We start from the raw sequence: 22836 nt of genomic DNA, 5'->3' as shown, positions 1-22836 counted from the left end.
AACGTCGCAACCGGGACTATCCTTGGGTGTTTTTCATTCACAGTCCTTGCTGATCTTTGAAATAATGAAAAGCACCGAAACTTCTACTTCATTACACACAATCCATGATTGTTTCAAGTTATTACAAATAGACCCTTAAGGGACCAAATATGAGTGAAAACGACAGCCTATAAAATGGATTCGTTATGATTTCTTGCGACTACGGTCTTTTCAATTCTGTTTAGAAAGAAACCCTAACCCATCAAAAGCATCCACTGCACAGCCGCCACAGCCGCGCGCCTCCGATCGAAGACGTTGCTGTGTCATCCAATGGCGGACGACTCAGCCAATCAAATTCCACCAACCGACGAAATCAACTCCATGTCCATCAACTCTCAGAACGATGAAGGCTCCTCCACTTCAACTCCTCAGTAAGTGTGTTGTAAGTTTGACAACTTATTTCGAGGCTGTTTTACATTAAAAAATCAATTTTTGTTTCATGTCTGAGTGCTTGTGATTATTATTTTCTTGTGTTAATGATTGTGTTACTTGATTGGATTTAGGATGAGTGTAGAGGAGAAGTTTCGGCTTGTGAGAAGTATTGGGGAAGAGTGTATACAGGAGGATGAGTTGTTGAATCTTCTCACTAAGAAGCCTCAACCCATTTGCTATGATGGGTTTGAACCATCCGGAAGAATGCACATTGCTCAGGTATGAGATTTTGCTGGCAACGGTGTTATTGTAGTCAAACACCATTAATCTTTCACTTTCTTGAGCATCCCCTACAGCTTGCATCACTCCTCATATTATTTGAGCTCTACTTTACCTTGTAGTTAATTAGTGGAACCTACTGGTTATTTAGCTACTGCTAGTTTGTTAGTTTGAACTGAATATGATTTAGGGTCTAAGTTGTAAGTTTGCACCATTCGAATTATAATTTTTTAAATACCGGTGGCTTGACATTTGATAGTTATGAGATGACTTCTTGACCTTGTACTTGGGTACCAGCCCTTTGTGTAAGCGCCTGATATCAACCCTTCTAGGAGAAAAAAGAGTTGATGTAATGTAGCACCAAACGTCCATTGAAATAGCAGACAAAGAAAGGGGAAGCAAATAGAAGAGGGGGGTGGGGGGGAATGATAGAAGTATTATTGGAGGAAACAGAAAACTAGAGGAGAAAGGGAGAAAATTTAGAAAAACTATGAAGGGAACATCAGAAACTTTATCCAATGATCGTCGATACACGAAAGTCTCCTTCAAACATGGAGAGCAATCCCTATTTTCAGTGGCCAAACTCTACACAACACAGGAACTCAAAATCAAAAGAAATGTACTTCATAATAAGTAATATAAAACCTACTTAAATAATAAAACTGTGATTGTTCATAAACAGTGCTGACAATTAATGTAGCAGGATTAGCTAGATTTTTTAAAGTAAAATAAATAAGTTCATAATCATCTATATGCTCCTTGATATATATATATATATTTTTTTTTTTTTTCCTTTATTCCTTGATTTCACATTTATTCTTTTTTACGCTTCACATCATAGGCTCTTATGTGATGATCAAATGCTTTAACTCTCATTTTCTGTAATAGTTGTTGTGGTTCGAGCAAGTTTTTGCCTTTCTGTAACCTGTTATCGTTATTTGATTGCTGTACAGGGTGTTATGAAGGCAATAAGTGTGAACAAACTGACCTCTGCTGGTTGCAAGGTGAAAATTTGGGTGGCTGATTGGTTTGCACAGCTAAACAACAAAATGGGAGGTGACTTGAAGAAAATTCAAACAGTCGGGCGTTATTTGATAGAGATATGGATAGCTGTTGGGATGCGTACTGAAAGAGTTGAGTTTTTGTGGTCTTCAGAAGAAATTAACGCCAGGGCAGACGAGTACTGGCCTCTTGTTATGGATATAGCTCGCAGGAACAAGCTTCCTAGAATAATGAGGTACACTATGTGTTTTGTCATTCTTGGTTCTTTATCTCTCTCTCTCTCTCTCTCTTAATGGAATTGCCACGTAGGTGATGGCTTATGACATGGCATATCTGTCTGATTTAGGTGTTGCCAGATTATGGGTCGTAGTGAGCAGGATGAGTTGACTGCAGCCCAGATTCTCTACCCCTGCATGCAATGCGCTGACATATTTTTCCTTAAGGTGCTCATCTTTTAATTTTTCAGATTCTCTACTAGGTCTTGTGACTTTAATCGTGGCATGGTTAGGCTAAATTATTTCCTGTCAAATTGTAAAAGGTTGAGTCATTCACCTAGTTTAAGTTCCATCACCTTTTGGACATGTCTAGCTTTTCCTATTCTCCTGATTCTAGGTTATCACTTTTTGTCAATTATCATCTGATGCCTTGTGACTGAACTTAGTAGCTGCTGACAAATTGTATTTTATCTCAACAGGCTGATATTTGTCAGTTGGGCATGGATCAGCGGAAAGTAAATGTACTTGCAAGAGAGTACTGTGATGACATCAAGAGGAAAAACAAGCCCATCATTTTGTCGCATCGTATTGTCCTTTTTCCTTTTTACAAACTTTTGCCCTTTTTATCTTCTCTTGATTTTCTTACTAAGTTTTGGATTATGTGATATACAGATATGCTTCCTGGACTTCAGCAAGGACAAGAAAAGATGTCAAAGAGTGATCCATCATCTGCCATCTACATGGAGGATGAGGAGGTACAATTTGTTTTGTAGTTTGTAAATTATATGTGGAATTGTATGAAATTAGTAGCATTTTCAATGGCTGTATTGCAAGCACAATCTTAAGTTATACTTTAACTCAGTATGCTGCTTTCTTAATTTTATCTTTGTCCAATGTCATAGGCTGAAGTCAATGTGAAAATAAAGAAAGCATACTGCCCTCCAAAGATTGTTGAAGGAAATCCATGTCTGGAGTACATAAAATACATCATCTTTCCATGGGACAAAAAATTTGTGGTGGAGCGTAGCGAAGCCAATGGTGGCAACAAGTGAGTCCCTATTAATTTTACATTGCCAAATATAAATGTCTTTATGTTTCCCACTCCCACAATTTTATATATTAGTCTTTTTTTTCATCATGAAGCATTCACTATGGAATTTAGAAGAAACAGGATATTTTGAAATATAGTATCATTAATCGCAAACTCTGTTGAAATGCAGGACCTTCGAAAGCTATGAAGAACTTGTTGCTGATTATGAAGAAGGAAATTTACATCCTGGGGATCTGAAACCTTCTCTGTCTAAAGCAATAAATAAGATACTGCAGGTAATTGCTATTTCTGTCCTTATTAAGCTAGTAAAAGTTGAATTTGACATAGCCCAACCTTGTACAATTTGCTCCCTGATCTTGTGCACCTGGCTGAAATCAACTCTCAGTTCTTTGGCTCATCTGGAATGATGCGATTGAAATCTTACATGGGCTCTTTTATTAGAGACTGACGGATTTGATGAGCTGAGTTGTTTTTGTTTGGGGTTTGAATATTCCGTGCACTCTTTTGGAACCGTTGTAAACTCTCCCTGTATCCCTCTTCTTCTCCTGCACCCAGAAGTGAAAGCTTACAAACAATAAGAAAAATCTTACAAAGAATAAGAAGCTACTTGTGAATAGTTTGTTTATCTTCAGCAATCGTTCTCTCTCTTAAATGTTTCTAAATAATGTTTAGAGGATAGAAAGTTAGTTTTTCCCTTGTTCTCCGTTGCTGTTTCGTTGACCAGACTTAGAGAGAGACTGGACAGGGCTCATTAGTGCCACTCATTAAATTTTACCTGTGGTCTTTGCAAATCCTTTCAAGTAAATTCATCCTGCTTTGAAAGGTCGTGCTTTTGTTAAGATCACCAGAAATGATTTGCTGGCAGGCATAGACATATGAAAGCAAATGAATGGCACTAGCTTTGATTCTCTATTAGTGGCTGTAATTGGAAATCGTGTTGGATGGAACATTCTAATATATTTTTTGTTGTAGATGACAATCATGCATATCTTCTGTGAATTCTTTGATCTCTCTCATCCCTTCTAAAAGAAAATTATTCTTTCATTGTGCTAATATTTCACTTGTTCAACTTCTAAAGCCTGTGCGTAATCATTTCAACAAGAATGCTAATGCCCAGGATCTGCTGAAACGTGTTAAGGTATTATTCTTATTTTGCATCGTACTATGAGTAACATTACATTATTAGTACATTTAGAGCATGAATAGCTATTCCACTTTTCGGTAACCTTTTTCTAGAAAACAATTAATATCTGCTTTTTTTTTTTTTTTAGGGTTACAGAGTTACCAGGTGAGATGTGCAAGGGATGTCTGCTTGTTGCCTTTGGTGTCTTTGCTAACAGAGAAGAAACTTCCTTTTGATTAAAGTTAAATATGACGTTCGGTTACGATCATGAATACTAGTAGAAATTAACAAAAATTAGTTGTTGAAATTATAATTTATACTATTCTCAGCTTGGGGATTGTTTAATTAGTTTTTCAGTCTATTTTTTGTTGTACAAATTCAATGCTCTGCCAACATTTGCTGAATTAGCAGTCAAATAAACATCTTAAAACTTGCATTCGAACATTGAACAGAATAATGTCATTGAGTTCTATGATTTGTAAGAAGTTCTACCAAAATTTTATTATTTAGATTGGAATGATGAATCTGAATGAAGCACAAAAACTTAACTGGTGAAAAAAATATTAATTACTGGTTGTCGCAGACATCATTCATTAATAATTCTTCGATAAACTCATCAACTTCACTCTCTTGGAGTACTACTGCCGGTTGCTGCACCTCATTCATCCTCAAATAATCATTTTCTTCAATCCTATATCCAAAATCCTCTGAGTATTCAAGCGTCATGACACCTTCATCATTCTGTAGATAATTTGCAAACTCTACTGAACTTGAAGCCCTACTACTCTCATCCACACGATCAATATCATCATCATCCATAAAATATTTTTGAAGCATCGTAAGGTTCCAATCTTTAGTATCAATATGCAATATAGGCTCTAACTCATCATCAAGCAGCATCACATCATCTTCATTGTTCCTTGCAAAAGAAGTAACCTCTTCGGCATCATCATCAAGCGCTAGACCATACTTTAACAAAGCTTGATCATCAGCTTGTAACCCCAATTCAAATTGGTTTATTTTGTTATCATCAATCATCAAATTATTAGACCCGACATAACCTCCAGAACTTTCAGCTTCAGTTTCGGCTTTGGCTTTGGCTTCTTGATGTTCATTCCCGGTTTTGGATTTGTTTATTATCCTACAAAAGACAAAATTATCACCATCATCATCACCGCCACATGGTGATGATCTTTCCTTTCCAGCAGCCAAAGAATACTCATGCATTATCCACTGACCATGATGGTATCTCTTATTAGAAACTGGTTCTTTAGCTTTGAAAGAATATTTTCTTTTATACCCAATAACAACATTATCATTCTCGTTAGGATCAGCATCATATATTTGAACAGGCCTCTTCTGAAACTGCCAAGTTCCACAGCCAGCAACTCTCGAAATCCGATTAGGGCTTGCCTTCTTCAACTTTGTATAAACATAGAATATGTTTTCTCCATAATCATTGTCATGATTATCAGGATTGTTTTTTTCTAGCTGAAAAATCTCCCACGGAGACTTGTCACCATAAACATCGCAATACTCAATATCTTTAAGGCATGGCAGCGTAGCAGCACCTCCCTTAAGGTAATGCTTCACAATTTCTTCATCAGTTGGGTTAAATCGAAACCCCACTGGCAAGAAGCAGCTGATAATTGATCTCTTCATCGTTGTAGTCATTATTAACTTTGCTAGCTCTGGCTGCTCAACTGGACATTGTAAATTACTCTATATAAATGGGCGCAAAAAGCGGGGCTCTGTCTGAACATTAATTACAAATTCGTTAGGTTATATTTCCGAAGTTGTTGGGGAAATAATTACTACTAGACAAAATTTCTTATTTTTCTGTAACCGGTTTCCAATTTGTTTCTTTTCCTAATTATATTTGAATTCTCGGGTTTCCAAGAAGGACAACATGTAAAAGGGATTCGTTCGTTGTGATTTTTCTTGTGACTCTGTCCTTTCCATTCTGTATAGTGTATAGATAGAAACTCTAATCCAGCAAAAACATCCACTGCACAGCCACCACAGCGGGCCGCCTCCTATCGAAGACGCTGCTGTGTCACCCAATGTCGGACGACTCAGCCAACCGACGAAATCAACTCCATGTCCATCAACTCTCAGAATAATGAAGCCTCCTCCCCTTCAACTCCTCAGTAACTGTGTTGTAATTTCTACAATTTACTTTGAATCTATTTTACGTAAAAAATCAAAGTTTTTGTTTCATGTCTGAGTAATTGTTAGTATTATCTTTTTTGTGTTAATGGTTATATTACTTGATTGGATTTAGGATGAAGGGTTGTGAGAAGTGTTAGGGAAGAGTGTATGCAGTAGGATGAGTTGTTGAATCTTCTCAATAAGAAGCCTCCACCCATTTGCTATAATGGGTTTGAACCATCCGGAAGAATGTAATGTACATTACTTGGTTGTGTGGTTTTGTTGAGCTTTACTTTACCTAGTATTGTTCTTGCAAATTACTACTGATTATTTTAGATACGGATAGGATTTAGGGTGAAACTTCATACCATTCAAATCAAAATTGTTGTAATGCCGGTGCCTTGAGGTGTGATACTTATGCGATGGCTTCTTGACCTTGTACTTGGGTGATGGCCATTTGCGTAAGCGCCTGATATCGGCCCTTCTAGGAAAGATAACAGTTAATGTGATGTAGCTAGCATGGAATATTCTCTGAAAAAAAAAAAAAAGAAGAAGAAAAGGATTATTGGAGGAAACAGAAAACTAGAGGAGAAAGGGAGAAAATTTTGAATGGTAAAACCGTACGAACATTTTTGCTTTAGCTTTTGCTTTAATTAATTAAAACGACACACAAATTAAACCAGCATTTTCCGACCATCGACCACCAATTAAGTGGGACACCCAAATGCCGGAAAGTGACAGCTAGCTTTCCTCCGAGTCTGAGGTTTTTATTTTCATTTTTTTTAATGGTGTCGTGTTGAGTGTCGTCCATGGAAAACTTGCACGACGGGCGTCACCAATAACCCTCTTTAAGTTTTACTTTTAACTCAGTATGCTGCCTTTTTTTTTATCTTATATTGGTCCAATGTCATAGCCTGAAGTGAATGTGAAAATAAAGGAAGCATACTGCCCTCCAAAGCTTGTTGAAGGAAATCCTTGTCTGGAGTACATAAAATACATCATCTTTCCAGGGTACAATAAATTTGTGGTGGAGTGTAGTGAAGCCAACGGTGGCAACAAGTGAGTCCCTATGGATTTTACATTGCCAATAAAAATGTACTTACCTTTCCCACTCCCACGATGTTATGTATTATTCTAATGTTAGTCCTTTTTCATCATAAAGCATTCACTGTGGGATTTGGAAGAGACAGGGTATTTTGAAATATAGTACAAATAATCACAAACTCTGTCGAAATACAGGACCTACAAAAGCTACAGAGATGGAAATTTACATCCTGGGGACCTGAAATATTCTCTGTCTAAGGCAATAAATAAGATACTGTATGTAGGTAATTTTTTTTTGGGTTGGGTCCTTGTTAAGCTAGGAAGAGTTGAATTTGACATAGCCCAGCCTTTTCCTATTTGCCCCCGAGTTCTGATCCTGGTTGAAATCAACACTCAGTTCTTTGGCTCATCTGGAATTATGTGATTGAAATCTTACATGGGCTTGTTTATCACGGACTGACTGATTTCAGAAATTATGTTGTTTTTGTTCGGGGTTTGAATATTCTGTGTGCTCTTTTGAAGCTGTTGTAAACTCTCTCTGTTTCCCTCTTCTTCTCCTATACTCAGAAGTGAAATTTTAAAAAGAATAAGAAGAAGTTGGTGAATAGTTTGTTTATTCTCAGCACTCAGCCTCTCTCTTTAGCTTTTCTGAAGAATGGTCACAGGCATGGAAAGTTTTCCCTTGTTGGACTTTGCTGCTTTGTTGATCAGACTTGAAAACAAGATTAGAGAGGCTTCTCCTCATATTTGAGCTGGTCAGGTCTTTAATGCATTTTATTAAATATTTACCCATTTGTGCTTGTAAATCCTTACAAGTAAAACCTGCTTCAAAAGATTGTGTTTATGTTAAGGTGACTAGAAACGATTTGCATGTAGGCATACACACACATAGGGGAGCCAATGAATCCCAAGTAATCATTTTGGACGGAGCATACTGGTTTAGTATTTGTTGTACATGACAGTCTTGCATGTATCTTCTGGTATGCATCGGGTTCCAGTGGAGTTCATGAGACTTACTGAGAATTCTTTGATCTCTCTCACTATAAATTTTGTAATAAGAAAACGAGTTAATGGTTGTTTTGGCTCCTATCTTTAGATTGGGATAATGAATCTGAATGGAGCACGAAAACTTCACTGTCTTGAAATGGTAATGGTTGTTTCTCACATCATGCATTAATAATTCTTCAATAAACTCATCAACTTCACTCTCTTGGAGTACAACTGCGGATTAAATTATTAGACCCAACATATTTGAATTTCCCGCGTTTCTAAGGTTATTTTAGGCCCATGAGCTTATGGGCTGGACCTTAGAAGCAAGCTTGGGCCCTCATTTATGTTGGGCCTTTGTCTTTTCTTTTCTTTAATCAGAAAAAGGAAAGTGTGTTGGAGGGCTAGGGTATTGGAACCCTAATAATTTGGTATAAAAGCAGTCTACCGGTCTCCATCTCTTCTAAAGCAGACCTTTTTCTCTCGTTCTTTCTTTCTTTCTTTTTCCCCCCTTTTTTAAATTATTTTTTTTTGAGCTTATCAATTTCGATTTGATGTGTGATTCATGCTCCCAGTGATTGAACAACACACATGTATAATATAAGTTTCAGCCTTGTCTGAATATTATTTGGTGTTGATAACTAATTGTTCTGAGGGAGTTTGTTTGGCTTTTATTTTATTTTTTCTGGGTTTTAGTCATGAGTAAATACGATGATTTGTTTTATTGGGAAAAATTCAAATTCTTCTTTCAAACTGAACCCCACGTAGCAATAGAAGCATTACGCGTATTTAATAATTTTATTTGAAATTTGGGTGTAGTAGTTACTGCCTAAAGAAAGAAAAAAGTATGTATTAAAGATTGCCCTTGTCAAAAAGTAGTGTTCTTCTAACGAGTTGATTACTAATGCTCTTACAAGTTCATTTCATCTACTGTACAGCTAGAATGGTTTGAGTAGCAGGTTACAGCACAAAGAAGACTTGAAAAAAGAAAAAAAATGAATCAATAAAAAGAATTACATTTTAAGCTTTTCTGCCACTACTAATATACGTAAACAACATTCAAGGACTACCCCATTTTGAAGCATAATCCTGTGTAAGGCTATTTTTGTTTCTATGATGATGAACAAATCATTTAACGATGCCGAAGGAGAGCGGCTTCTTGATCCTACTTACCGAACTGTCTACGTTATATGGTGGTAAGAGACTAAAACCAATATGAACTAAGGTTAAGAAGAAGAAGAAGAAGAAGGTGGTGGCGCATTATCGGTTTCCTCTTGAGGAGGTGCTGGTGGTGGATCGGACGGCGATGGTGCAGGCACGGGCGCTGAACAAGTTGCTACGGCCGCACTGGATGCTGATTCTGATGATGCAACGGAGCTGCTTGCGTGTGGACTGTATCTCTTAAGCACCCTATCTTTGTTTTTAGTCCACCATTCTCCCGCCTGATGCTCATCAAACCTTCGTTTACTGCACATACGTTAGAAGGCAGGTGATTCAGTAAGTGCATCCGGATTCCGGGCAAATTCAAGCAGTGATAAAAAAAAAAAAAAAAAAAATTTATACAAGGTTTAGCCCCCCGTGAAGTATACACGATGAGATTTTTTAAACGATGAAAAGTTTTAGGCTGCATGCTGATCCATGCATGTTTCTGTAGATGGATTTGTTGATTTTCAGCTAGATAAACCATTTAATTAAGTACCTGAATCTAACTCGTCTGAAGATCTTGGCACCACCTCGACGTTCAACAAAAGTGATGTAAACACCGGGCTCAAACTGTTCAATGGTTTCTTTGTCTCCACGTATTTGTGGTGGTCTGGAGTTATTTTGCGAGCTAGGCTGAGGTTGTGCTGCCTCTCCTGTACATAAAACCGATGATTCCCGCGGATTACTATCTTCTGTTCTGTTGTCTATTATGTTAGAAGGCTCACTTTCCAATGAACTCGTTTCAGGTTTATTTTGTTGGTCAGAATCTACAGCGGCAGACTGGTGAGAAGAGCTTTCAGCAGGTTGTTGGTTGGAGTCTATGATTGCAGGCAAGGAAGAAGAGCTTTCAGATGCTGCGTTAGTCTCTAAACAGGCCTCAGCTTGAGCAAAAATGGATCTGAAGTTCTCGCTATCATGGAACTCAGGAGGCAACTGATGTATCAACTCTTTCAACTGAATAATAAGAAAGACGGCAACTTTGTAAAAAATTATGAAGCAACTTCGCACTTAATAAATTACTCAATAATGAAAAGATCATTTTCGCATTTCCCAGGTGATAGCAAGAGTGATCTGCTTAGACATAGTTTCTTTTCCTAGTACCAGGAATGCAAATATCAGGATTTAATTTTCCAGAGTTGATGTATTCATGTGATAAAATATCAACAAGATGCATATATCTTCTGAGCAAATGAACTAGCAAATAGCAACTTCTTGGCATTGCCTATGGATTATGTCTAATGGCCAAATAACGGATTTGGGAGACTATGGTCTCAGGTTCAAATGTTAGCAAGAATTAGAAAGAAAGAGAAAGTTGCTCATTGACACGATCATGTTCTTAACATAGTTGTGGAATAAGAACATAGTTTAATTTTATTATGCATAAGTGGTACTATAACCACCATTATCACCACCAGCACCACCACCATTGTCATCATCATAATATAAAGTTTGCTGTCAGACGAAGCATCCACATTAGTTTCGTTGACTGAAATATTGAATGCGTACCTGTCTTGAGATGGACTTGACAACTTCATTGGCGGCTTTTAATTTGGAACATTCCCCTGCAGCCAATAAAGCAGCATCTTGAGCAGTTTTTTGCAGTTCCTTAATCTCCAGATCTTGAGCGTCACACTTTCTATTCAAAATTCTAATCTGAAGGCAGTAAAAAAATTAAAACAATTAGCCTAGATCAGTCAGCAAGACTCTAGATTTTGGTTTCCTGCATAGACAAATCAAAGGCTGAATGCAGCCAAGCAAGGTAAATTTGCATGAGTGTATAATTATTACTTGATTCTGAAATTTTGCTACATCTTGGGTTAACGCTTCATTTGATTTCTTGAGTCTTTCAATAACCGTCCTAGAAAATCCACTGCGTGGAGGGCTTGGTCTCCTCGAGTATGGTGAAGTAGGTCTTGAGTTGACACCGGACTGTGGTAATGACTGTTGCATTGACGGTGGTAGTGGTGGGGTCTGCGGTGCCGTAGCAGGCCACCAAGCAGAATTAAAAGCACTCAATGAACTTGGAAAAGCTACGTCCTTTAGATGTGTAAGTGATGGTACTTGGGAGGCTCGAACTATAGAAGAATCAGCTCTGGCTCCGGGCTTTCCGGACCTGATCTCAAGGTATTTGACTGCTTCTGTAGCTGGAGACAGCAAAATCCTTGAAGATCTTGTCTCTCCCCTTTCAATTCTATCTCTGCCATCTGTTGAACGTCGAGGAGTAGTAACTTTCCTACCAATGTTAGGACCAGTACCAGCGTCAGCAGCTTTAAGTTTTGCATAACAAGCATCACACACCCGGTGTGGTTTTCCTGGAGTTGGAGCTAATGCTGCTTTCAGTGCTTTTTTGGAGCTACAAGCATGGCAGTGCACCAGTCCGCAATGATAACAGTTGTGCCTCTTTCTTGTGAAACCAAAAGCTTGCCGACAACCAGAGCAAACTGATTGGTCTGCTCCAGAGACCCACTTATGGATGCATATGCAGGAAGTAAAATTGGAACCACATGATATATTTTTCACATGTCTATCTCTGAGTGCTTCGACCATCGTTGGCGTTTTTCTATCTTCTATGTCCCCATGTCCTAATCTTCCATTTGCACCTTTTCCCCAAGTGAGTACTTCGCTTCTTGAAGTCAGGACAGCAACATGGTATGCCCCGCAAGAAATTTCTTCAACAAATTCACCAACCAACTTATCTTGTACCAGGCAAGGAATCTTGCCATCGGCAAGAGGGTTGCCAAGCTGACCATGTGCAGCACCACCCATCATAAACACGTGACCTGATGTCGTGAGGGCAACAGTCATATGATGTCCGCATGCCAGCTGGTGGAAGTTGTACTCATAAAGAGAAGAGACACAGCTGGGAAGCAGATAAGTATCCTTGTTTCCATGTCCCAAACGATATTTGTCACCATCACCCCAGGTGAACAATTTTCTTGGTAGAATATTTGCACTTGTCTGGTTTTGAGTCTCGACAATAGCTGCAGTGTGCCATACTCCACATGCAACTTTAACAGTTTTTAGTCCACTCAATACTTGAACTTCTTTTGGATATGTAAAACTTTCTCGATTTCCATGTCCAAGAGCACCAAATGATCCATCTCCGAATGTAAACAATTTTCCATTTGAAGTAGACAAAGCTGTATGCCATGTCCCACATGCAATAGATAAAACCTGATGTCCATCTAAAGGACCAGAAACTCTTTTTGGTATCCAATGGCTAACATCAGTGCCATGACCTAGAAGACCAGCATTATGGATACCATCACCCCAAGTAAATAAATCACCAGATGTAGATACAGCACACGTATGATGCTCACCACATGCAACGAAATCTACATTATTGACTGCCAGGAAGTCGACGAGATGAGGACGACTAAAGTCCCTTTCAATTCCATGACCAAGTCTCCCTCCAGATTCCTCTCCCCAGGTGAAAACCTCTCCTTGCCTTGTTACTAGAGCAACATGCCGAACACCACAGGCTATCTGATGAACATCAAGAACTACATTGGATTCCAAGGGCTTGGGAAGCAGCACATCAACTTTCGTAGCCAATGAGCCAAAACTCCCCTCAGGAGAAGCCCCATCTGACCAAAGCTCACCCCATACATAAACATCACCTAATGATTCTATGTCATCTGGACCCGATCCTCCACTTGAACAGCTAGGTGTGCTTGAAACACTAATACGGAAACCATCTCCAGTACTTGTTCTTAGTTGCATATTTGGATGTTCTGAGGCCACATCTGAGCTTGCAAAAGTCGAAAATGAATCACGAGAATCAACAGATGTCCTATTGTAGGCAATATTATTCGAGAACTCTAGAGTTGCCCCAAATGGCCGTGCACTGATATCAGTTAGCTGAAATAAAAACATGAAAACTTTGATTACATATCACGACTAGAAAACTTTTCATATAACACAGGGCCAAAAAATTATTACTTGCAATCCTCATTTTTTAATGATTACCAATGCACACAACATCAATGGTTAAAAGGATATCATCAATCCTAATTTGATGAGCTTACGGGAAAAAAAAAAAATTCATCAATTCAACTGTTCAGTTATCCAGGATAGTAACTCTATACTGCATCGAGCAAATTATTGCAATGATGTAAATTGTGCAAATTATGCAGTTCGGTTATTTCCAAATGCAGCTTTCTCTTGTAACATCTTTGGACCTCTAATCTAGAATGGTAGAGCCTGATTTCCAGGTAAGATTACTAGACAAACCATTTTTCTAATTCAATTATCTAGTCAATGTACTAGAATCTTTGTCAAGCAAAACAGTAACAGCAAACAAGTTTATAGATGGAAAAGCATCTAGTATAAGCAGATTCATTTGCAATCAATAATGAGCCCAGCCTGCCAATACAACAAAAAGATTAAGTCAAATTAAATTTTTAGCTATTATTATGGGGTTCACACTCTGTTCAGTAGTTATCGTAGCTCTGCCATTTCCTTTTTTTTTTTTCCCCACCCATTATGAAATCATGCAGGAATCGATTTTCCAATTTTTGGTGTAAAAGTAACTAAATAAAATTAGTATGAAGTACATTATGTCTTCATAAACTAAAAACAAAACAAATATAGAATTTGATATCTCATCCGCATTTGAAAAAAAAAATCATGCTGAAATGAAAACTCACATCAGAAATGTCACTCCTGGTACGTCTATTAGAATATCTTGTAATTAATGCCTGAAGGCCTGCAAACCAAACCTCTGTCTCAGCTTTGTCCTTGCAGATCTGTGGATATTAACAACCAAGTGGTATATCAATGGATTTAAGCATATCGTCAAGCAGAAGGTAAGATGAATTTTTTTGGTAGCACTCACCAGATCGAGGGATCTTTCACCGTTACTGTATACAAGTGAAAATGACAAGTAATCCTTTTCAGGACGCAAATATCTTTTAAATACAGCCTGTATAGAGGTAGCAAAGAATTAGTTATTTCTAACCATGTCAGTAAGAAAAATATTGGCACCTTAGTACACAAAGGAGGTCAACTGAACTAGAAAATATATCTTCAATTAGCTTAAGAAATAGGAGATTAACTCACAGTTCTCTGTCCAGGGATTATCCTTGACACAGTAGATAACTTCAGATTCCTTTCTCCTCCATGTGATAACCAGATGAGGGAAGTTTCATCCTGTTAAAACCACCAAAAGTGTAATCATTTATATACTTGGGGGTATTGACAGAAGCATCATCTCCCGACAAATTGTGAGAATATGTACTTGAGGTACTAACAGAGTCTACTTTGCAAAACAGCTGTATGAGGAGTTGCACTTGCACATTAAAACTTTATATTTACAGAAGTCAAAGTCAAAAGACAAAAAAGATAATTAAACTATATCCTTCCCAGAAGATTGACTTCATGAAACATTTTCCAATGTTGCTGCACAGATATTAATTATAATGAAATTAAGTATCCCATTTTGAAAGAAAATAACTCACCGAAGAAAGCCTGAATGCACGAAACTTAGGTTTTCCTTTCCGGCTGTACTTGACTAACTGAGTGCCTTTCTTTAAAGCAATGAGTGCCTTCAAAAGAGCGAAGCGTAGTAAAAATCAAAAACCAAATACAAGCAACCAGATATCACAATCTAAGGTAAAAAGGTAACAACAAAGATTACAACAAAGATTCCTGTAGACATAATGTCAGACTACATGATAACTAATGCAGCAGTACATTTTAATTTTTTTTTTTTATGCCTACTTTCAAAAGTCTGGAAACTACTTCTGCTATTAAAATTTTCAGGACCTAGTTATTGGTTTCCAGCATCATCTCGAGTTAATATTGTATGGATAGCTGAACATACAATTTGTTTCTTTTTTCAAACAATGATTTCTTGTTCTCAATTTCCTCCCTTAAGGCGTCTTTAATTTCTTGCAAACAAGATGCTTCATTTGCAACACACCTTGCTTGAACCACCAAATTAAATTGATCAATGTATCCCTTATTCAACAGACCTCTTGTTTCTTTAACTCATTCCTAGTTCATGCCATTCATTAATTAACCTAACTGACCGAGAATTTTGCCAAGATTTGTACTCATCAACCAAGCATTCAACCATAAGTAACCTGATTGATTACATTAGGTACCCGTTTAGCTCCAAAGATTACTAGTTCAAGTAACAACATCGCATTATATTGAAAACCCCATTTGCATTCAAATTTCCTCAACTTTGCCTAAAACACAGAGACCAAATCTTTCCTAAAAATCCACACTTCAGCTGCTTAAATTTGAGTGAAACCAAAAACCAAGATAAAAAGAAGGGTAAAGTACTAACCTGTTCAATGTCACGCTCAGATTTTCCATAACTAGCAAGATCTGCCATTCCATGTGAAAAACTCGAAAGGAAACCGCCGAAGACAACAACTGCATCAGGTGGTGGTGCGGTGGCGGCGACTTCCTTGCCCCTGTCTTCATAGATATTTCTTTCTGCTTCTTCTTCTTCTTCTTTTCCCTCCTCTCATCAAATACAACAACAAACAAACCCAACAACAACACTAACAATATTTCAAGATTTCATTACCCAGAAAAATACAATAGCAGATCGATCAAAACGAATTGTAATCTAATTTTAATCCCTTTAACAAACCAATTTGATTTGATTCAAAATTTCAAAGAAGCAGATGAAGATCATTCATGCGTGCATGCAGGGAAATTATTATTATTATTATTATTTTTCTTGACGAAGAAAATGAACGCAATGTGAAGAGAGAGAGAAAGGGAGAAGTAAGCGGTGTGTTTGCAGCTCAAAATGTATTTGTGCTCAGATATTGGCGCGCTTCTTCTCTTGCTTCCACGTTTTCACTCTGTTTTTTAACTAACTAAACTTCCTCTTTATAATTTTCCTTTTTCTTTTTTTTAATATATATTTCTGCCACGTGGTATGTGGGTAAAATAATCATTTAATAAATATTTTAAAAAATTAAAATTTTGAAAGATTTTAAACCATCTCATCTGCATACTTTCTCCAACCCTATTGCTGAGAAATATTTTTTTAAAACAAATAGACATTCAAAAGTATTTGTTGTCCAAATGTTACAAATATTTCCATTGTTGGATGCTTTTAGGAATAAGATGCAAAAATATGAAGATCATGGAAAAAATAAATACATTAATTGATGACAAATGATGTAATTTACATGGGAAAATAAAATTGACAAAAGAACCAAGGTGAGGGACCGTCTAAATTGTTACTCTTTAAAGGATAGTTGGATCTCTGTATCTCTTGAAAATATCTTCAACATCTGCCATTACTTCTTGCGGCAAAGGCCGCTCAGCCGTAAAAAATGCATCAATGTCTTCTTTTAATTGCTCGACAGAGGTTGCTCCGATGATTGAACTTGTCATAAATGGACGGTCTCGTACAAATCCGAGCGCAAGTTGAACTGGAGTTAGGCCGTGCTTCTTAGCCATCTCGATGTATTTTATTGTTGCTTCCTGGAATTCAGAACCAAGTAAACACAAGAGGCTAGCTTGGCATTACTGATATACAGTTGGAAGCTAAAAGAAGATAATTACAAGTATATGAGAAGCAGCGATTCCTAATCTAGCTCTTCACTTCTCAGGCTAGAGTGATGGGGGTGTTTAGTGTAAGCCAATTCCAGACATAACTTCCATGATTATTATAACTAAATTACAACCAAATAAATTTAGATGATCAACATACCCTGGCCAGGGATGTATTATATCTTTCCATGTAACCAGGGAAGAGGTTCAACCTTCCTTTCCTTGCTGCTTCTGAATTTATATCTAAATATTTTCCAGTCAATGATCCACCACCCAGTGGCGAATAAGCAAGTAAGCCAATATTGCAATTCTTTGGATGACAAACTTCAACAAGATCAACTGCAAAGAATCAATAGGACAGGCTTATAATGCTGAATTAAGCAACAAAGGCAACAAACCGCTTTCAATAAAGATAACTTCTAATTCTTAAGCTGATATTTCAGAATAAAAACTACATTAGTCTTGAATTTTATTTGTGTACAATTATTTATGATACGGCCAAAGTGGTTCTAGAGAGTTCAGTGAACACTCTACTTTTGCATTCTAAAAACAATATAATTACTCATCAGACAGCTAGATCTACATTAACAAAGGAAAAAATGGAGATTAGATGGACACTTCAATTTAGCTAAGCATCTGTCTAAAGCAATCCACAAATTAAGAGTACTTAAAAACATAAAAACCTGAAATTTGATAAAATTTTCATTTATAATGATGCAATGATATAGAATAAAAAGGAACTACCTTCAAAACGACATCTAACCAACAAACTATAACTATTTTGGATACTAACAATCTTCGGAAGTCCTTCAACTTCAGCAGCATGAACAAACTCCATCACCCCATATGAAGTCTCATTGGAAACACCAATGTAACGTACCTATGAAGTTGAAAAGCATCCGGTATCAGTTATAGATATTAGAATCTCTTTGACATTACAACACAAATAGAACTTTATTTGAGATGCAATGGAACACACAGCTTTTGAAATTTATTATTCTTTTTTTCAATTTATATATGCATATCCAGATACCAAAAATAAAAGTCCTTTGAGGTTCAAGGCAATCAACCATCTGCTCTCATCAAAAGATAAATCTAAAGGACACCCAAAAAAGCTAACATGCCATAGTTTAATACATCATAATAAATGAGTGATAGTTTAGTTGTACTGTCCAGAAAATCAGACGGTTTTTCTTTTTAATGCTTAAAAGACAATATGTTAACACCTGAAGCTAGAGTCCACATGATCTAGAAGACATTACCTTCCCTTCATCAATAAGTTCTTTAAATGCCCTCAGTTGTTCTACAATTGGCACGCTTGGCCTCCATTTTGAATAATCATACGTGTATTCACCAAATAATGCCACATAACGGTCTGGCCTGGAATGAAAGTTGAAAGAGAACTTTTCAGAATGCTTTATTTGACTATTCTGACTCCAAGATTTCTTTTGTAAAAGATTTACATGCTTATTTGACTGCTCACACACAACACCCAGATAAAAAGAAAAAGGAAAAAAAAAAAGGAAGAAAAGAACTAGACATCAAAAGGCATTTGTATGTAAGGCAATCAAACTATTTTGCAAAAGGAATCTGTGCTAAAGATGGTAGGAATCTAAGCCCAAAAAAAAAAAGTTCAAACATCTGCTGTAATGTAGACCTTATGACACTCCTTAAGGTTTGACATCTAATACTTGATCAGCTAAGACTAAAAGTACATTATAAAGCAAGATGCCATCTAGTACAACAGCTATGATCTCCTGATTGTCTTACCAGAAACCTGAAATACATCAGGCAGGGGATTTTGTAAGGAAGGGAGAGGCCTAAACCCCCTGAGAAGAGGTAAACTACTATTTGTTCAGAAGGAAAGTGGACCTGGGAAAGCAATGGCTACATTACCCATCATCAAACAAGCTGCAATGACAGCTACCTCCGTAGTTTTGTGAAACGTAAACAATTTTCTGCATAACATGTTATACGAGTATTACTTAATAGGATTCCATTAGGAAACCACATCAGCTTAAAAATCATGTTTGCATCTAATCCAGGTGACAATCACTTCAAGGAGAGAAAGTAATCAGAGAAAAATATGTTTCATTACATTGAATGTGAATGTAATATTTAAATTGACTTCAATAGACAGCATGTGATACAGAAATGGAACAGTTTTGCATCCACAATTTGACAAGCAATTAAGGATCATTTTAAGATATGCGCTAGTGACATATGTCACGGGACAACCAGATTGGAGAAATAACACCTCCAAGATTTTGTATTCTGTGACAATTAGTAATATGGAGACTGCAAAAATACCAGTGAATTTGCAGTAAGTCGATGTAATCTGTGTTCAGGCGTTTTAGGCTTTTCTCTACACTTTCCTTTATGTTAGCAGCATCGACGCGCAAAACTTTTGCATTGTCACGCAAAAAACTTGATCGTTCTGAATAACCAGAAACTTTTGTTGCAATGATAACCTACCCACAATTGAGATAAACATATTTATCAATAATCTGAAAGTATCAGATAACCACATTCTTGCTTTCAGAAAACATGATTAATATCTTCATATTATCTTCTCAAAACAGTGAATTTTCACAAACATGCATATGAACCCATTACTCAGATATCTGGTATGAGAATTAACAGGAAGAAATACCAGCACGATTAGATATGACAACAAGAATTTAATATCACTTTTAAATACAATTTACAACCATTTTGTCCAAAATTCTCATTTTAACTACTTTGGAAACAAAAAGCACCATTCAATCTAAAGAAGGTGCAATAAGGTAAATGATTTCAGCAATTGACATAACTGCTATATCAACTTTTGTAAAGTTTGCTTCAAGCTGTAAGCTGCAAATCATAATTCAATTTTCTACCACATCCAGATGCTGACATTTAATTTATTGAATTTATAAATTAAACCCTTATGAGAGAATAGCTGTAAATTCAGACTTCATTGCTGCCTGACGTCATCCCACGAATTTGAGTAAATGATGTGGCTTAAAATATACAATTTCAATTCCGTTTGTAAAATCAAAGAAAAAGAAGCTACCCAAGATGATCAAAATCTTTGTTATGCGTGTGCTTAGAAGAAAGATGCATTAAGTGAATAGGCCCGAACCTTATCACGGGGCTGAGACTTCAGCCAGCTAGCAATATAGAGATCTGTTTTTCCTTGTGTTTCCTTCTTCATTGGAATGGGGTACTGTAAGACAAAATGCAAAGAATCATCGAAACTCACTCAGAATTCAAGAGAAAAGAGAACTTGCAGCTACCAACATCTAGTTACAAGGAACATATTAATCTTCATGAAACCAAAAGTTACAATATTTTGCATTATGAATTTAAGGCTGTAAAGACAAGACCACTGAAACAAAGGATCTTCCTACTAAATAACTCAGGAATAGAAATCTTCAAGATGATAAAGACATAACCAGCTAAGGAGATAGAATTTTTAGAGACAACGCCGGGAAACAATCCTTCTTTTTTTTTTTTTTTTGGTTAATTCCTCCGGATTGCAGAGGAAGAGTCAATGAAGCTTTTGACATTAAAACGTCGGTTGCATTGTTGACAACTAAGTTATAGGTGATTTTGAAAATTGAAACTGAAGGAAAGAGATGAGTCAAAACAACATTGTTCATTTACTTTAAGATTCTATTCGTGGTGAGTGGCCGGTTGGGTTGAGGTTCTGAGGGTTTGCAGGTACCTGTCCATTAGTGCATACGTGCATGTATCTATAGGTAATGTGTGTCTGAACTTACAGCCTCTGAAGAGTCAAGAATATTGATGCCGTTTTCAAATGCGTAACTAAGAATTTCATGAGATTCCTTCTCCGTATTTTGTTCTCCAAAAGTCATCTGAAAAATACGAAAGACTTAATCACACACAATAAAACTTGACAGCAGACGGTATACTAGTAATGCTCCATTCTTCAAAATATAGAAAGAGGCATCATGCCCCACGTACAAAATAATGATATAAGACCAAACTGAAGAATACTGACCTTCCATATTATAATATCCCATGAACTTAATAAAACTTTCAACAGCGAATTCCTGAATCACATGCCCTTCCGAGTAGTTCAAAAAAATTTCAAACGACTCTCGAGACTTGCAAACAACTTAATGTTCCACAATTCAGGATCCAGCATGATGCCAGACACAAGGGCTTAAAATATTTACAATTTTTTCAAAGCGGTTCAAAAGAACAACATCAGTTTGATATGGTAAATACTTTTTAGAAGGATGGATAATTCAAGTGCCTTGAGTTTTCAATTCTAAAATGGCAGTCAAAATAACTAGGTAATTAAACGCATTCGCCTTTGTTAATGACCTAAGATTTGTTTACCAAAATCTAAGCAACATAACATATCAAAAGAAAAAAGCTGTTGAAGTAGGATACTGTCCATTCATATAACATCACTTTCTATGAGCAGTCAACATAATTAGGAACAGCTTTTTTAGTATTAAATAAATACAGAGTGCATTTCATTTTCTGGCCACATTACACAAAATAACAAACAATTCATCACCCAAAACATAAAAAATTAAAAAAAAAATGTAAAACCCCATTACTAAAAACAGTTTATATACAAAAAATAAATAACACCCATTTAGAAGAAAGCGAAGTTGCTTACAGTCCCAAGAGTGATTTCACTGATAACAAGATCAGAGTCACCGAGCTTCCTGTACTGCATTGCGTTCTTTTCTGCTTGTTTTGCACTGATGGGCGTCTTTAAAGAACTTGTTCTGACAACGAGCTTCCTACTTCTTCTTCCCGTCACGTTTGACAGTGGCTGTATCGAGTGGCGCGTTAGTTTAAGCTGAGAGATGATACCGGTTGTTGTGAATGTGGCTGACGTGGCCATTTGCGTAACCGTAGCTTTGAGCTCCAGCAGTTGAGAGTCTTGAGTCAAGCCAAGCGAAGGTGCAGACAAGACTGGTGGCCTTATCACAAGAAAATCTCGACTGGGGCTTTTAACACCCCTCTAAGATGCTTATAGCACCCTTTTCTTTTTCGTTTTAATATATATTCCCAAAAAGATTTTCAGTTTTATTGATAAAAAAAATTTTATATATTAAAATTAATTATCTTCTCAAATATTTTACCTAAACAAAATATTTCTTTTAAAATTACATACAAGTGCTAAAATATTAAATTTATCTTAAATTTTTATTTTATACAATTTCTAATATTTTCAAAAAAAACTTTTTTCAATTAAAAAACTAAAATATAAATATAAATTATGAAACGGATTAGGTGTAAAAAATTATTCAAAGATTAATTCATCTAAATGTTTAATTAAAATAGTTATTTGAAAATAAAAATAAATTAATTTGTATTAAATTATTTGAGTAATTTCAATTGAAATAGAGTTTTATGAGAAATTTTTGGGGGTGCCGAAGAGCCCACTCCAAAATGAAATCGTTTGCTTTGACACCGCAAATTGAGCCCAGCGGGGCTACGGATTGAATTGAAGTTATAGCCCAAAAACAGATGGATCCTAAATCCGGGCTGTACAAAATCGAATTGACCCGTTTATATTTGTTAATTTAAGCGTCTTTTCCGTTTAATTTCAATAATGTCCAAGTCCCTTGAAAATACCAACAATATACCATCCACTTTATATAAATGTAACTAAGAAGATAATACCCTCGACAAAAATATGCAGTTAAATTAAATAGAAAATATTCGACTATACTCTCGATTTTCATAATAAAAATTTAGTAAGTTGAGTCATAAGTTGAATGAGTCAAGTAGGTTAAAAAAATTCGAGTTTATAGTAACTTTGATGGTATATCTGAGTTAAAATAAGAAGTGAACTTAGTTTTATTTTCAATTTG

The 22836-nt window shown here is 36.4% G+C and overlaps 4 protein-coding genes across 5 annotated transcripts; 1 reads left to right on the top strand and 3 right to left on the bottom strand.

Moving 5' to 3' along the window:
* Window positions 1-175: 175 nt before the first annotated feature.
* Window positions 176-4523, top strand: LOC18032935 (tyrosine--tRNA ligase 1, cytoplasmic). Of its 2 annotated transcripts, none has more exons than XM_006420183.2 (10): window positions 176-410; window positions 543-690; window positions 1644-1927; window positions 2039-2135; window positions 2387-2492; window positions 2580-2662; window positions 2810-2955; window positions 3128-3233; window positions 4037-4096; window positions 4230-4523. In XM_006420183.2, the coding sequence occupies exons 1-10, from the start codon at window positions 310-312 to the stop codon at window positions 4248-4250; spliced, it is 1152 nt and encodes a 383-aa protein (XP_006420246.1). In that variant the 5' UTR covers window positions 176-309; the 3' UTR covers window positions 4251-4523. The 2 variants fall into 2 exon arrangements, with proteins under 2 accessions (XP_006420246.1, XP_006420245.1); XM_006420182.2 differs by having other exon boundaries at window positions 176-421.
* Window positions 4524-4648: 125 nt separating this feature from the next.
* Window positions 4649-5743, bottom strand: LOC18032471 (NAC domain-containing protein 102). The gene is made up of 2 exons (XM_024185219.1): window positions 5382-5743; window positions 4649-5222 (listed from the first exon to the last, which is right to left on the bottom strand). The coding sequence occupies exons 1-2, from the start codon at window positions 5741-5743 to the stop codon at window positions 4649-4651; spliced, it is 936 nt and encodes a 311-aa protein (XP_024040987.1).
* Window positions 5744-8792: 3049 nt separating this feature from the next.
* On the bottom strand, window positions 8793-16121 carry LOC18032629 (PH, RCC1 and FYVE domains-containing protein 1). Its single transcript, XM_006420180.2, has 9 exons — window positions 15762-16121; window positions 14926-15012; window positions 14528-14617; window positions 14304-14390; window positions 14116-14214; window positions 11255-13327; window positions 10973-11119; window positions 9963-10420; window positions 8793-9730 (listed from the first exon to the last, which is right to left on the bottom strand). Exons 1-9 carry the CDS (start codon window positions 15807-15809, stop codon window positions 9490-9492), a joined length of 3330 nt encoding a protein of 1109 aa, XP_006420243.1. The 5' UTR covers window positions 15810-16121; the 3' UTR covers window positions 8793-9489.
* A 423-nt stretch (window positions 16122-16544) lies between these two features.
* On the bottom strand, window positions 16545-21966 carry LOC18031195 (protein tas). The gene is made up of 8 exons (XM_006420179.2): window positions 21630-21966; window positions 20755-20850; window positions 20115-20198; window positions 19301-19461; window positions 18253-18370; window positions 17735-17870; window positions 17151-17329; window positions 16545-16921 (listed from the first exon to the last, which is right to left on the bottom strand). The coding sequence occupies exons 1-8, from the start codon at window positions 21858-21860 to the stop codon at window positions 16682-16684; spliced, it is 1245 nt and encodes a 414-aa protein (XP_006420242.1). The 5' UTR covers window positions 21861-21966; the 3' UTR covers window positions 16545-16681.
* Between the last annotated feature and the right edge of the window lie 870 nt (window positions 21967-22836).

Source organism: Citrus clementina, unplaced genomic scaffold, assembly GCF_000493195.1.
Source record: "Citrus clementina cultivar Clemenules unplaced genomic scaffold, Citrus_clementina_v1.0 scaffold_9, whole genome shotgun sequence".
Classification (NCBI taxonomy): domain Eukaryota; kingdom Viridiplantae; phylum Streptophyta; class Magnoliopsida; order Sapindales; family Rutaceae; genus Citrus; species Citrus x clementina.
The sequence above is the reverse complement of the archived record's forward strand: the minus strand, read 5'-3'. Positions and strand labels throughout refer to the sequence as shown.